Source organism: Pseudophryne corroboree, chromosome 10 (assembly GCF_028390025.1).
Source record: "Pseudophryne corroboree isolate aPseCor3 chromosome 10, aPseCor3.hap2, whole genome shotgun sequence".
Taxonomy (NCBI): domain Eukaryota; kingdom Metazoa; phylum Chordata; class Amphibia; order Anura; family Myobatrachidae; genus Pseudophryne; species Pseudophryne corroboree.
Genome location: NC_086453.1, coordinates 251,510,674 through 251,527,246, shown reverse-complemented (window position 1 = coordinate 251,527,246; position 16,573 = coordinate 251,510,674). Strand labels below are relative to the sequence as shown.

General features: G+C 43.6%; 1 protein-coding gene across 1 annotated transcript in view; it reads right to left on the bottom strand.

The window, feature by feature from the left end:
• The window catches only part of LOC134965478 (5-hydroxytryptamine receptor 3A-like), a 71,719-nt gene that overhangs the window by 19,605 nt on the left and 35,541 nt on the right, over positions 1–16,573 (bottom strand). The window contains exons 3-5 of the mRNA XM_063941890.1: positions 11,793–11,837; positions 7,854–7,963; positions 3,939–4,108 (exon numbers count right to left, since the gene is read on the bottom strand). Coding sequence (XP_063797960.1) covers positions 3,939–4,108; positions 7,854–7,963; positions 11,793–11,837 — 325 coding nt within the window. The remainder of the gene's footprint in view (positions 1–3,938; positions 4,109–7,853; positions 7,964–11,792; positions 11,838–16,573) is intronic.

Sequence of the window (16,573 nt, the reverse complement as noted above, 5' to 3'; positions counted from 1 at the left end):
CAACATCCAGTCTGCCGGTATGCCATCTACACCCCTTTAATTGTATGTGTATACATACATATATATGTATGCTCCTTATTGTGTTCCATCCCGCCATCTATAAGTTCGTTACTAACCCGCATACAGAGACATCCTTCAGTTTTTTGCTAGATGAATTCAGTGGTGCCCTTCCGTGGCTGGCGCCCCTCGGCAGCCGCCTAAAGCTGCCTAATGGTAGAGCCGGCCCTGCTGCTGGGGGCATATCATGTGTAGCTGGCACTGCTGGGGGGCATATCATGTGTAGCTGGCACTGCTGCGGGGCATATCATGTCTATCTGGCACTGCTGGGTGGCATATCATGTGTATCTGGCACTGCTGGGGGGCATATCATGTGTAGCTGGCACTGCTGGGGGCATAAAATGTGTAGCTGGCATTGCTGAGGGGGCATATCATGTGTAGCTGGCACTGCAGGGGGGCATGTCATGTGTAGCTGGCACTGCCGGGGGGCATATCATGTCTATCTGGCACTGCTGGGGGGCACATCATGTGTAACTGGCACTGCTGGGGGGCATATCATGTGTAGCTGGCAGTGCTAGGGGGCATGTCATGTCTATCTGACACTGCTGGGGGGCATGTAATGTCCATCTGGCACTGCTGGGGGGCATATCCTGTGTAGCTGGCACTGATGGGGGGCATATCCTGTGTATCTGGCACTGCTGGGGGGCATATCATGTGTAGCTGGCACTGCTGGGGGGCATATCATGTGTAGCTGGCACTGCTGGGGGGGCATATCATGTGTAGCTGGCACTACTGGGGGGCATGTTATGTCTATCTGACACTGCTGGGGGGCATGTCATGTCTATCTGACACTGCTGGGGGGCATATCATGTCTATCTGGCACTGCTGGGGGGCACATCATGTGTAGCTGGCACTGCTGGGGGGCATATCATGTGTAGCTGGCAGTGCTAGGGGGCATGTCATGTCTATCTGACACTGCTGGGGGGCATGTCATGTCTATCTGGCACTGCTGGGGGGCATATCATGTGTAGCTGGCACTGCTGGGGGGCACATTATGTGCAGCCGCCTAAAGCTGCCTAATGGTAGAACCGGCCCTGCTGCTGGGGGCATATCATGTGTAGCTGGCACTGCTGGGGGGCATATCATGTCTATCTGGCACTGCTGGGGGGAATATCATGTGTATCTGGCACTGCTGGGGGGCATACCATGTGTAGCTGGCACTGCTGGGGGGCATATCATGTGTAGCTGGCACTGCTGGAGGCATAAAATGTGTAGCTGGCATTGCTGAGGGGGCATATCATGTGTAGCTGGCACTGCAGGGGGGCATGTCATGTGTAGCTGGCACTGCCGGGGGGCATATCATGTCTATCTGGCACTGCTGGGGGGCACATTATGTGTAGCTGGTACTGCTGGGGGGCATATCATGTGTAGCTGGCAGTGCTAGGGGACATGTCATATCTATCTGACACTGCTGGGGGGCATGTCATGTCCATCTGGCACTGCTGGGGGGCATATCATGTGTAGCTGGCACTGCTGGGGGGCATATCCTGTGTAGCTGGCACTGCTGGGGGGCATATCATGTGTATCTGGCACTGCTCGGGGGCATACCATGTGTAGCTGGCACTGCTGGGGGGCATACCATGTGTAGCTGGCACTGCTGGGGGGCATACCATGTGTAGCTGGCATTGCTGAGGGGGCATATCATGTGTAGCTGGCACTGCAGGGGGGCATGTCATGTGTAGCTGGCACTGCCGGGGGGCATATCATGTCTATCTGGCACTGCTGGGTGGGCACATCATGTGTAGCTGGCACTGCTGGGGGGGCACATCATGTGTAGCTGGCAGTGCTAGGGGGCATGTCATGTCTATCTGACACTGCTGGGGGGCATGTCATGTCCATCTGGCACTGCTGGGGGGCATATCATGTGTAGCTGGCACTGCTGGGGGGCATATCCTGTGTATCTGGCACTGCTGGGGGGCATATCCTGTGTATCTGGCACTGATGGGGGGCATTTCATGTGTAGCTGGCACTGCTGGGGGGCATTTCATGTGTAGCTGGCACTGCTGGGGGGGGGGGCATATCATGTGTAGCTGGCACTACTGGGGGGCATGTTATGTCTATCTGACACTGCTGGGGGGCATGTCATGTCTATCTGACACTGCTGGGGGGCACATCATGTGTAGCTGGCACTGCTGGGGGGCACATCATGTGTAGCTGGCACTGCTGGGGGGCATATCATGTGTAGCTGGCAGTGCTAGGGGGCATGTCATGTCTATCTGACACTGCTGGGGGGCATGTCATGTCTATCTGACACTACTGGGGGGCATATCATGTCTATCTGGCACTGCTGGGGGGCACATTATGTGCAGCCGCCTAAAGCTGCCTAATGGTAGAGCCGGCCCTGCTGCTGGGGGCATATCCTGTGTAGCTGGCACTGCTGGGGGGCATATCATGTGTAGCTGGCACTGCTGGGGGGCATATCATGTGTAGCTGGCACTGCTGGGGGCATAAAATGTGTAGCTGGCATTGCTGAGGGGGCATATCTTGTGTAGCTGGCACTGCAGAGGGGAATGTCATGTGTAGCTGGCACTGCCGGGGGGCATATCATGTCTATCTGGCACTGCTGGGGGGCACATCATGTGCAGCTGGCACTGCTGGGGGGCATATCATGTGTAGCTGGCAGTGCTAGGGGGCATGTCATGTCTATCTGACACTGCTGGGGGGCATGTCATGTCCATCTGGCACTGCTGGGGGGCATATCATGTGTAGCTGGCACTGCTGGGGGGCATATCCTGTGTATCTGGCACTGCTGGGGGGCATTTCATGTGTAGCTGGCACTGCTCGGGGGCATATCATGTGTAGCTGGCACTGCTGGGGGGGCATATCATGTGTAGCTGGCACTACTGGGGGGAATGTTATGTCTATCTGACACTGCTGGGGGGCATGTCATGTCTATCTGGCACTGCTGGGGGCATGTCATGTCTATCTGACACTGCTGGGGGGCATATCATGTCTATCTGGCACTGCTGGGGGGCACATTATGTGTAGCTGGCACTGCTGGGGGGCATATCATGTGTAGCTGGCAGTGCTAGGGGGCATGTCATGTCTATCTGACACTGTTGGGGAGCATGTCATGTCTATCTGGCACTGCTGGGGGGCATATCCTGTGTAGCTGGCACTGCTGGGGGCATATCCTGTGTAGCTGGCACTGCTGGGGGGAATATCATGTGTAGCTGGCACTGCTGGGGGGCATATCATGTGTAGCTGGCACTGCTGGGGGGCATGGCATGTCTATCTGACACTGCTGGGGGGCATGGCATGTCTATCTGGCACTGCTGGGGGGCATGTCATGTCTATCTGGCACTGCTGGGGGGCATGTCATGTCTATCTGGCACTGCACTACTGTAGACATTATGTGTATCTGGCACTATACTGTAGACATTATGTGTATCTGGCACTATACTGGAAACATTATGTGTAAAGGAACACTACTGTGGCTGTTATGTATAAGGCTGCTAATTGCGTGCGTAGAGGGGATGTGAAAATATATTTATTTATAGTTTGATAATATGAAATTGTGAGGCCACGCCCACATTTCCAGGAGCGCGCTCGAATGCCTTCGGCGCGCGCATGGGGAGGGGGGTGGGGGCGCTTTGAAATTTTCTCGCTCAGGGTGCTGGTAGGCCTGGAGCCGGCCCTGGATGTACACATTGCTACTCTCCACATAATGTATTTAGGGGAGAAGTTCTAAGCCTTGGAGAGAGATAAAGTACCTTAGTACTTAGGAGCTGATTGATTGGTAGTTTATCTCACTCCACTTTATCACTCTCTAAGGCTTAGTAAATCTGCCCCTTAATGCATATTCCATGATTGTATTGTTGATGTGCTATGTTTATCTTAAATACAGACCAAAGCCTACTCTTGTTAAATATAGAACATACTTGTGTGAAGCCAACTGGTGAAGGTCAAAGAGCAATTCTGGAGGTCAAAAGGGAAATTATAGATATTAAGGCTGCAGGCTGTCACTACTTGGATAGGCTTGTAGTTCTGCACCCTGCCTTCATAGTTGACATAGACATAAGGGATATCTGGAGACTTTCCAACATCAACACTGAGGAGACACAAATGTACCTAGTTAAGGAACCACACAAATTATTATAAACAGGACTTAAAAAAAGCATTCCAGACAAAGCATTGGAGATCTAACTTCTAGTTTATGCAGAGACATCTGGATCCTGAGGTTAGAAACCATACTCTCAATGGCACCGTGCTAGGAATGACACACTTTGTTGAGATTATAATATTATTCTTTTTTTTAATTATTGCACCCAAAGCAGAAAATATTTTTTGCTAGAATATCACAAAGCAAACCCCATTACAGAAGATCACTTACTGAGTTTGAAGTTAAACATGATTTGTTAGGTATCTCAATGTCCACTAATGTTTTCCACGTGCCTATTATCTAATTTCTCCCACAAGAAAGGTGCTATATCATTACTTCTGCTGTCCCAGTCTTCTTTATTAAAAACATTCTGCCGATTGCATTATGGAGAGTAGTGTTGACAACATGAAAGACATGGAGTTAACTTTTCGACCATTTGGAATGCCAAGTAAGTAATCTTCCATAATAGAATTTACTTTCTGATAATCCAGCTAGAGTCTTGAATATTGATAAAGTACTTTTTTTTTTCCCTGTGTGTAACAGGTGTAAGAAAAGTGGCATGTGATGGTCACTGTGCTTCAGATGAAATCGGGCATAGCGTAATCTCACACCGTTACCCAATGGTATTTACGTGACACAATGTATTGTGTTGCTTCTTTAGTGTGACTGAATCCTTCTTCCCACTACTCAGAGAAGGTCAAAAAGGGAAGAAATGGTGAAACAGATGACAATCCATAACAAGCTTCTTTGAATACTGTACTCACCCCTTGCTGGTTGTGTATGTGCATTGGACAGTCATAGTGCTGCACATATTGAGGTTACATACCTGTTCTTTCACTTTAGCATCCATCTTTTTATTATCCTTATGTACTTTTTATGTTCTGTACTAGTTTTATTTATTATCTACTTGTAAATAAAGGGTGGGTTTTCCACATCAAAAATGCTTGGGACCAGAAGTATTTTGTATATCAGATTTGGTAATTTTATAAAATGTTTTTGATAATTTTCTGCATGAAACAAAGTTTATGTACATTGAGCCATCTGAAAGCAAAGGTGTCACTATATCAGTCATGCTTAAAAATTTTTTATAGAAGTTTCACGTGTATGATTAAAGACTCCATACATCTATAACAGTTATTCGTAGATGACTGACCCATGACAAAGCCCCTATGGGGAGATAAATATGTTCTGTGTACAATGTTAAGTGAAATTCAGAGTACATTGCGGAAGGTAACAAAAGCAATGCACAATATTGCCAAAAGGCCATAGACCCAATAGAAGTGTCAAATATAGTTATACCAATGAATAGTTGTAGGAAACATGAATAAGCAATGATCAGTAGAATTACAAGTAAAATAGCATGACCCAGCAAAGAAAAATTACAATATATTAGTATTAAATGATCATATTCAAACATGAAGAAAAAGATTCCATCCCATTCCCTCTGCACACACCCAGGAGGAATATGCCTCACACTAGTACAAAAAATAAAATAAAAACATTTTCATAATCACGTCAAAATAGGTGGGTCACCAGTCACCACTCGAGTTTAATACCAAGAGGTATAATGTAGGCTTCAATGGATTTGACTCTTAATTTCAGGTGAGAGAGTATCTATAAAGCTTTCCAACATATCAAAAACTTTTGGGTCTTGGATTCTTTATCTAAGAGCACCTCTACCCGTGCATTCTAAAGAGATAAAAGAATTTTTCTTTAAAAACGAATAGAGCTGGAGCAACTGAGTGGTTCCACGTTTGAAGGATGGCCTTACGAGTAGCTGCACTAATCTGCAGTCATCCACCCCCGGGGTTGATTAGGGGATAATCCTAAAGACAGCCCATTCGGGTGTCAGGAAATTGACATGGGAGGCCTCTGTATATGCTTTAACCTGCAGCCAAAAACTCAGAATTAAAGGACATTGCCAAAGACAGTGATATATATCCGACATGGGCTCCATACATCTATAACAGTTATTCGTAGATGACTGACCCATGACAAAGCCCCTATGGGGAGATAAATATGTTCTGTGTAAAATGTTAAGTGAAATTCAGAGTACATTGCGGAAGGTAACAATTTGCATGTGCGCACATGGGCTTTAAGTAAATTTAGATGTGGAAAGTTAGTAAACCAGTGCAATAATCCCTGAGAAGATAAAGAATGTTCTAATTTCTAGTATACATAAATTGCCTTCCTGGTCAAATGTGAGTCTCGTAGTAAAGTGTCCATGTGGTGCTGCCAGTCTGCTTCCTAGAAACTCCAGACTGGGGTAATGGTATAGTGTTGAGCCTGAAGGTATGCCATGGAATAGGCCTCCAGAACCCTAAACTGAGTTACCACCTATTGGAATGTGAGAGGCCTCTTTAGGTCATCATGCACATTATCAGTGATTAAGTTTTATTGGTCACATTATGAATGTTTCATCCTGAATAACCCATTATAAAGCATACCGTATCTGGATTTAGTATGGTAAATAGATTATTTTCATTTCGGTTAAAAGAAACCAACAGATAGTGGGATGATAAATGAATGTCCAATGCAGATAACTAATCATCATTTTGTGAGTACTATATACAGTACAAAGAAGCTGGTTATTGATTGTCATCTGTGAAAACAGTACAAACTGAGGCCCTGAATCTGAATCTTATGCATCTGCGGCCGCTTTCCTGCACAGCTATGCCATTCTACAGACTCTTATGCTAATGCGAGAATCCAATGAAGTATAAAGAAAATGTGTGTGATTGAAGGTGGAAGCCTGTCCCGCCCACCTGATAGCCGTCTGTCAGCAGGTGCAGTAGTCATCAACGGCATCTGGACTTTCAGAAGCCCCATGCTAGTTGCACATGATCCATCAGAAACAGACTTCCTATCTCCTTCTGAATGCCATCCTCATGCAACAAAGCTGGAGTACCTACCCACAACACTCCCATGAACTGGGAAATGCTCATTTTATATTTAGCATTTTCCTTTGACAGACAGATCAATTTAATTGCAATTGCGATATCTGGGCCTAAATCAGTAAGGATTGCAATGCAAATGCAGCAGCTTTGCAATTGCAATCCTTTGTAATACAAGTGCAGGAGGAGGTATAGTACCCCAATACTGTATTTGCAATGCAATCGCATCTAGTTGAATATCGCAACCATTGGTCGCAATGTTCATCTGTGCTTACTCAGGCTTGCCGTTGCAGTGTGGCTTGAGAGGCTAAGGAAACGCAGTCCTTGATCTTACCACTCTCAGAAAATGGGGGCGACATGGGGGTGATATGGGGGTACCCCCATCCCTCCTTACAAACATCTCTGCCTGTCAATCAGGCAGAGGCTTTCGCATCCCTGCGATGCGATCACAGGACCCGTTCTGCACATGCACATTCGCACAACAGTGATCTGGTCTGAATTAGGCCCTATATTGCTTAAATCATTGCATTTCTACTATTTTGTGTATATTTTTAGCAAGAAAAAGAGAGAGAAACGGAGAGAGAGAGAGAGAGAGAGAGAGAGGGGGGGGGGAGAGGAAGCAATCTGGGGCCATTGGAAGGTTCTACATTGAGTCAAACAAGCTGTTTTATATTTTTGCTTGATGTACCCATTTTTTTATTTTTTGCTTTGTTTATGATGCTAAAACTATGGTACATTTGAAGCAAAACCTGTACTTTTATTCTGCAGTGTGGAAGAAACACATACATGCTGTTACCTACAATTCATTGATCAGAATATCCGGAACCCAGATCTTTTCAGTAGGGATGGAAATTTGAGACACGTTTTCATATTCCTTGGGATCCCAGGTGAGAAACTCATCCACCCAAAACTAATAAAAGCACAAAGTGAGATCCTAAAATCAATAGTACACATTGCTTACACAAAACATGAGCAACCAATACACAAAAAGCCAGAAGTTACTCTGTGCAATAAATCTAGCGAAGTACTCAGTAGAGTGCGGTAATATTTAGTGATAATTTTTATTTCTTTTTTAAGACCAGCTTTCAAAAAACTTTCTTTCCACGTAACATCAAGGCAGTAAGATTTATACATTAATGCAATTTGACAAATACAGCTGTAACTACCTTTCATAGAATAGAAAACAGTAAAATCTATGAAAAGAAAATGACAAGTTAGAGCTTATGTGGATTTCCTATGATAGCCCTCTAGGGGCTGGTACAGTGTGTATGCTGCACCAGTTTGCAAAGTGCATTTAGTGTGAAATTGCTGTATACATGCTCAGATGGCAGATGGCCACAAATTTGTATGATTTTGGTAGCATACAGAAATTTCCCAAATTGGCGCAAACACATAGAATCGTCCTTGCTTAAAAGGTATCTTAAAATGTCCTGCTCCTTTAGAAAGAATTCTATGTGTTTGCACCAATTTGGGAAATTTCTGTATGCTATTAGTTGATTTGAGAATGGTGAAGAGTCTTGTTTTCCAAAGACTGCACCACTAAGGTGGCGTGATCATTATTCACATTTATTGTACATTATTGTATGATTTTGGTACTTGAGGGTGTAATGTTAGCCAAGGATAGTAAAAGCATGTGTGAGCTATAGAGAACACATGCAGACAGGGACACCGATGAAAACAGTATATGCCTAAGAATTAAGAATGCATATTATTAGAAGGCAGATGATGAAGATGAATGCTGGATGATGATGATGGCCAACAGCACTAGTGAAATGCTTGTGATTGGCTGGTTGCACATGCAGTACTGATGCTACAGTTATAAGTGCTTTCTTAGTTGCTTGTACATATTATGCTTTTGTATAAGCAGTTTTACAATTTATTTTGTTTATTTTTTTAGTCCTCAAATTGTTTCTGCCGAGAGGCTTTTATAGTTTAATTTATACAGAAAAAAAATAAAAAAATTCAGGTGCACACTCTAAATACTAAGCACTGCTAATCAGAATAATTATAATAAACTCTGCAATAAAACAAAGAGTAAGTTTGAGGTGCTTAGCATAATTTTTACCAAAAATATGGGCACACCAACCACAATCAGGTGGCCTCATCTGGTGGGTCCCTAACGCTAAGGCTCAAGTCCTTAGTGTTAGGCACCCACCAGATGATGTCACCTGGCTACGGTTGGTGGGACCATAATTTTGGCCGAAATTATTCTAAGCACCTCAAATTCACTCTATTTTATATTGTAGCATCCATTATAATTATTTTGAATATCAGCGCTTAGTATTTGAATGTGCACCAGAATTTTCTCTTTTTTTCTCTGGGGAACTTCAAGTCTCAGAATGGTAGTACCTCTCATTATGTTAAGCATTAGGGTGTGCAGTCTGAACTGAACCCCCCATGTTTTATTTATGCCTGGTAACAAATACTTATCAAGTAAGCAAAACAGTGAGTTATATGCCTGGCATAAAGTGGTTGTACATGGTACTGGTGTCAACCTGTATACAGCTGCGTGCGCCCAGGCATATGGTTGTTAAGACACTTTTTTTTTCATGCAGCTACTGTATTTTGACCAATTCTGCATTTGGCTCTTAGTGTTGTAAACACTTTTCATTTGAAATTAAAACATATGGGGGAGATATATCAATTGTCACACAAAAAAATAGATACAAATACATAAATAGATACAATTACATCTCCCCCTGTATTTGCCTGCATGCTAGCAATTTATATCACAGGTATGCTGAATTTACCTACTTGTCGGAACAACTTTTCTGATATAGAGCTGTCCTGACAATGCATAGACTTCTTGGTAATGGAACTGGTGCCAGAAATACTTATGTGCAGCCATCTGCGCTATCATTACGCAAGTCACAGGTAATATAGAGGAATCCTTTGTGTTCATCTCACGAGAATTTTGTGAAAAGAATCTGACAGGCTTCAATAGACAATGCCATCTACTGATGACAGTGGCTAGCAGGAACAAGCCCCAGAAAATGATGCTTCCCAGAGCTTGATGCATGAAGACACGCATCCCAATAGAACCCTATTGGAGATATCTGCAGTAGACCTTTTTAATATATGTGGGTAGCCATAATTGTTGCGGTAATTAAATTTTACCTTTTGATACAAATGGCAGTATGTCATGAAGTACGACGTCATCGGAGGTGCGGGATACAGGACGATCTCAGACTTTTTTTTATAGGGGCAATCACTTAAAAGACATGTTTTTGCTTGGCAAGTGATTGTCCCTTTAATAAAAACATATGAGATCGGCCGGCACCCCACATATCCGGCGATCCTGGACTCCATTACATCCTGCCAATCCTGTCTATTATATCAAACAAACTACTGACACCTAAACACATACGGTTACAATATTAGAAAAAAAGTACATTATACAACAGACTGTACTGGAAGCTGGAGTATGATATACTTTTTGAGATGACTAAACCAAATCAAGTTTTCTGTATGAAAGCTGATTGACCCAACAATGGCTGGATACCTGGCTAATTTGGTTAATTAACATCTGGTTAATCCCAGTCAGATTCATTAGGATCAGGAATCATTTCGGGCACAAATAATCAATCATTTTTGCATAATTGTATTTAAAATTGCATTGGAAATGTCACAGTAGTATCTAGTGCATTAAATCTACACTAGCTCTTGTATCGCACCAGGGGGGTAATTCCAAGTTGATCGCAGCAGGAATTCTGTTAGCAGTTGGGCAAAACCATGGCCCTCATTCCGAGTTGATCGCTCGCAAGGCGAATGTAGCAGAGTTACACACGCTAAGCCTACGCCTACTGGGAGTGTATCTTAGCTTCTTAAAAGTGCGACCGATGTATTCGCAATTTTGCGATCACAAACCTCGTAGCAGTTTTAGAGTAGCTTCAGACTTACTCTGCCTGTGCGATCAGTTCAGTGCTTGTCGTTCCTGGTTGACGTCACAAACACACCCAGCGTTCGCCCAGGCACTCCCACCGTTTCTCCGGCCACTCCTGCGTTTTTCCCGGAAACGGTAGCGTTTTCAGTCACACGCCCCTAAAACGCCGTGTTTCCGCCCAGTAACACCCATTTCCTGTCAATCACATTACGATCGCCGGAGCGATGAAAAAGCCGTGAGTAAAAATACTTTCTTCATAGTAAAGTTACTTGGCGCAGTCGCAGTGCGAACTTTGCGCATGCGTACTAAGCGGATTTTCACTGCGATGCGATGAAAAAGAACGAGCGAACAACTCGGAATGAGGGCCCATGTGCACTGCTGGGGAGGCAGATTAAACATGTGCAGAGAGAGATAGATTTGGGTGTGGTGTGTTCAATCTGCAATCTAAATTGCAGTGTAAAAATAAAGCAGCCAGTATTTACCCTGCACAGAAACAAAACAACCCACCCAAATCTAACTCTCTCTGCAAATGTTATATCTGCCCCCCCTGCAGTGCACATGGTTTTGCCCAACTGCTAAAAAATTTCTTGCTGCGATCAACTTGGAATTAGCCCCCCAGGTCTTCAGCTCAAATTTTAAATATTTTAATGCCTTGGCAAATAAAACAAATAGATATATTAAATACCTAGACAAACATCACAAATGAATAAATAACTAAAATTAACAGAATAATACAATGAATGGACAATTGAAAACATTTAATTCACTAAACATACAGTACTTTAGTACCAATATATTATAGTATATAGTATAATGTTACAGTTATTCGCAATGAAGACCAGGTGAGTTATTTTACCTGTCTGTACCAGATGTACGTTGTTAGCACTTGGTTCTTCTCATCCTAGGTAGAAAAATAAATGAAAATATTATAGAAAACTGATATGTGGTATAGGAACTTGGAATATACAGTACCCTTTATGGTGAAAATTGCTCAAATTGCTTATTACTGTATGATTAGTATGATAACTTGTGCAGTATTAATATTATATCTCTAGGCAAGAGGACAAACAATAACAGTCATAAACACAAACAAACATGTGCATCTCTTTTGTGCTCTTTTACATACTGATCTGTTGATCACATACATGTCCAACCAATTAAATCATTTGCACAGTATTTCTGCTAAGGTGGGACTGTGACTCATTTGTAAGCCCCACCTCTGCGGTCTGGTTGCAGACAGCCTACCAAAACCACAGGATGAATAGGAACCTGCTGTTCCTGTTAACACCCATTTTTTCTATGAAATACACTTTTTTGTTGCTGCAGCTTTTGGCTTTAATGTTTTTACACCTAAGGCCTGACCAGACCCAGGGCCGGTTCTACCATTAGGCAGCTGCCTAGGGGTGCCGGCCACTGGGGGGCACCACTGAATTCATCTAGCAAAAAACTGAAGGATGTCTCTTTATGCGGGTTAGTAATGAACTTATAGATGGGGGTGATGGAACAAAATAAAATGTAATTGTATGTGTATATACATAGACGTATATATGTATGTATATACATAAAGTTATAGGGATGTAGTCCGGCTGACGGGATGTTGGCATGCGGAATACGCCAAAATCCCTACACCTATCAGAATACCGACACTGGAATTCCGACAGCCGGCATCCCGTCAGCCGGCATCCTGAATGTTAGTATGCCGGGGAGGGTTAGAGTAAGGTTCATTAATTTCATTCAAAATGTCAGTATTATGGTGGTCGGGATGGTGCTGTCAGTATTCTGAAAGCGGCAACCTGTACCCAACCCCAATTAAATATCCCCACTAGACCCCATATACAGTATTTTACAGTATATAAAGAATTGACAGCACACAAGGACTTTTAAAGTGAAAGTATATTGTCAACAAAGTCGTTTACAATATAATTTATCACTTTAAAAGTCCAAGGCTGAAGCTTTGCCTAGGGTGCAGAGAGACCTTGCACCGGCCCTGACCAGACCTATTGTAATACTGTGCACATCTATCACGTATGGATGACGTCTTGATACACCAAGACATGCATAAAACAACTAGTGATGTGCACCGGACATTTTTCGGGTTTTGTGCTTTGGTTTTGGATTCGGACGCATTTTGGAAAAACCTCCCTAAAAAATTTTTTGTCGGATTCGGGTGTGTTTTGGATTCGGGTGTTTTTTTACAAAAACCCCTCCAAAACAGCTTAAATCAGAGAATTTGGGGGTCATTTTGATCCCATAGTATTATTTACCTCAATAATCATAATTTCCACTCATTTCCAGTCTATTCTGAACACCTCACACCTCACAATATTATTTTTAGTCCTAAAATTTGCACCGAGGTCACTGGATGACTAAGCTAAGCGACCCAAGTGGCCGGCACAAACACCTGGCCCATCTAGGAGTGGCACTGCAGTGTCAGACAGGATGGCAGATTTAAAGAATAGCCCCAGACTTCCGGTGGGCGGGCCGAACGACCCGGCTGCTTCCATCACGAGCTCTCCATCCAGGTGTCCCCGTTAGCCTGAAACAGCGGCCCTCCCTGGACAAAAGACCCCACAATCTCACCAGCGGGCCCCGGAGATAGCGGGGAGCAAAGTGGCGTGCGTACCGGCTCGCTCCCCCCGCGCTGCACCCACCGAAGTCCGCACACGCTGTGTGCTACAGATGACGGCGGACCCAGCATCGCTGACTGGCGACCCCCCCTCTTCTGACCAGGTGCGTGTGACACACCTCACCGCTGCGGCGGCCGTGATTTCTGGCCCCCCATGGCCGGAGCCTTAGAGCATATAGTGCCTCCTGCTCCTGATGAGGATAAGCTGGGCTCCGACGGCACCTGCTCTACTCCACCGAGCAGGGCCGCTGACAGACGGGTACTGGTGGCAAAGTAAATAACCTGTCACCCCCCACCTACACACCTGTGGGCGATGACCATACTCCGCGCAAAAGGTCTCACAGGTACCGTGCTGGTCGCTGCCTGACCCTAGACCTGATAAAGCTTACAGGTGGATTCTCATCCCCCGCCACCCCTCACGCATTACTACTTGTGTGCCTCATTGCAGGGTTCCTCGCACTGACACTCCGGCATATATTCATAACAGTGCTTTTTCCTTGTAATCCTCGTGCACTGAGCTCTCCATTCTTCTTGCTGAACAGCGACTGCATTGTAACTCCTGGTATGGAAAGGTACGTGGCCAGAGCACCTCGCACGAATAAGAATTCCCAAAACAAAAATAAATCGGCAGCCAAAGAAAAAGAGCATAGCCCTATTCAGCAAAGATCTCCGACCTCTCCTGGCGGAAGGGGCACTGACGACATGGTACTCACCGACATCCAGGCCAGCCCTACCTCTATACAGAGAGCCGGAGAAATATCGGATATCATATCACCTTTACTAGACGCAAAACTGGCACCTCTGATGGAGGCCATTACGTCGGCAGCGGCTCAGCTAACCCATATTGATTTATGGAATCATATTTATGAATATTAATATTTAATATAACATATATGGTTATTAATATATGGATATATTTAAATTAATATGCGTTATCATATATATCTGCAAATATATTATGTCAGGCTTACAAATTAATTGGCTGATAAATATATGCAGTCCTTATATATATATATATGACTTATGAAATTATGAAATTAAGATTCCTTAAAGAGAGTTCAAGCTTGAATATTACCGCTCTTTTTATATGATTATTTATTTACAGGCAGATCAAATCGTACAGAATAAGATATACACAGTAGTGATATATATACTAATTATTATATTAAGCTATGCTATGCTTCCTTCGTTACATAACATAAAACAACATGACATAAGTTTCACAAACAGTTTCAATTACTATCATATTTATACTTGCAAGTTAAAGATTGCCATCCCAAGAATCATTCCTTCTGCATGTTCTCCATGACTTCTCCTCCTGACTGACTTCCTTCCTTCTCCTTCTCCTTCCTCCTTTCTTCCTCTAACTCCTAACTAAAAAGTCTGCTGCTTTTTATCCCATATTTTACCAATTCAAACTATCATATTCTCATAGTTTCCAATGGAATAGGTAATTATAGGTTTGTCAGATTCCAAGGTGTAATAATACAAACATTGAACTGGGCTGTCGTGTCCTGTTCACAGAGGCATGGTGTCATAAAAGTGTGGTGTCCACACTGCCTTAAGCAAGTATAGTATTGTAAAATCTGGAATGTCTTTTCATCCAAAGTTCTGTTGTATTGACAAGTTTTCCTGGGGTGGGTTACACCATGTTTTATCAATGGATGTGATCTCTTTTCATAGTAGTTAATTTATGCTCCCTAGCTTTAACCTTTACTGGACAATAGACAAACCAGTTTTATAATTGCGATAGGTATTGCAATCTTGATTCTGATCTACTGTAAGCACACCTGGGAATTCCAATGACCAACAGAGCTCTGTCACACACCTATTATCATTTATGGCCTAATACCTTTTCTCTACAATGACTCTTGATCTTACTGTGACCTCTCTAGCCTTATTTATGACTAGAGCAGAATAAACCTGTTCCCTACACTGTTTTACCATCTTGCAGTAAAACACAAATATACAGTATATCTATATAAACACATACACAAACCTAATCTCTTAAATCAGCTAAACATTACCTCATACATTCAAATTTATTTCATATCTATTCCTTACTATATATATCCACTATACACTATGGTTACATCACTTATTTATAATGAATTATTTTAATTCAGACAATATCCATTGCCCTAATATTATACTAAGTGCAGACAATTACCTATAAGGCAACACCCAACACACTCAAAGTTTGGCAGAGGCCGAGGATCGAATATCCACATTGGAGGATGACCAACAAGCGATACAATCACTACAGCAAAAGCATGCTAACACTCTAGTAGCCATGACCGATAAGATCCAAGATCTGGTAAACCGGAATTTCCGGAATAACCTGCGTTTGTTTGGTTTTCCAGAATCCATTAAACAAAGATCTGCTAGACTTGGTTACCCGCTGGCTCCCCGCAACCCTTGATCTCCCATCCTCACCCACCTTCTATCTAGTAGAACGAGCCCATCTATCTTGACAAAGTGAAGATCATGGAAGCCTACTGCAGGAGCTCTGAGCTACCTTACGTGGACTCTAAACTTCTTCTTTTTCAGGACTTTTCCTTCCAAGTTTCGATGCAACGGAGGGAATTCTCTCCTATATGCAAGGAACTCTTCACTAAAAATGTCAGATTCGCCCTCCTATATCCTGCAAAACTGAGAGTCTACCATGCTGGCAAACCACACTACTTCGACACCCCGGAATCTGCTCGGAACTTTCTCAAATCTTTGCATGCATCGCAGTCTGACTCTCGATTGGACGATGCTGATTGATTCTCTTAGAACTAAGTATCCCTTTATTTCGTTTTCTCTCTTCTTCTTTTCTAATGGATAATGCATTGCTGATTACTTATATTTGGTTCTTGCAAATACGGTTAAAGGGGAACTTTCCCCGCCTACTGCGGCTGCAGGGGTGGTGGAATGTCTTTCTTTCATCCTTACTGTCAGTCTTGTTTTTTTCCCCTCTTTCTAATCAAACCAAAGTTTCTGTTGTATATAGATGGTTATTCCTACTG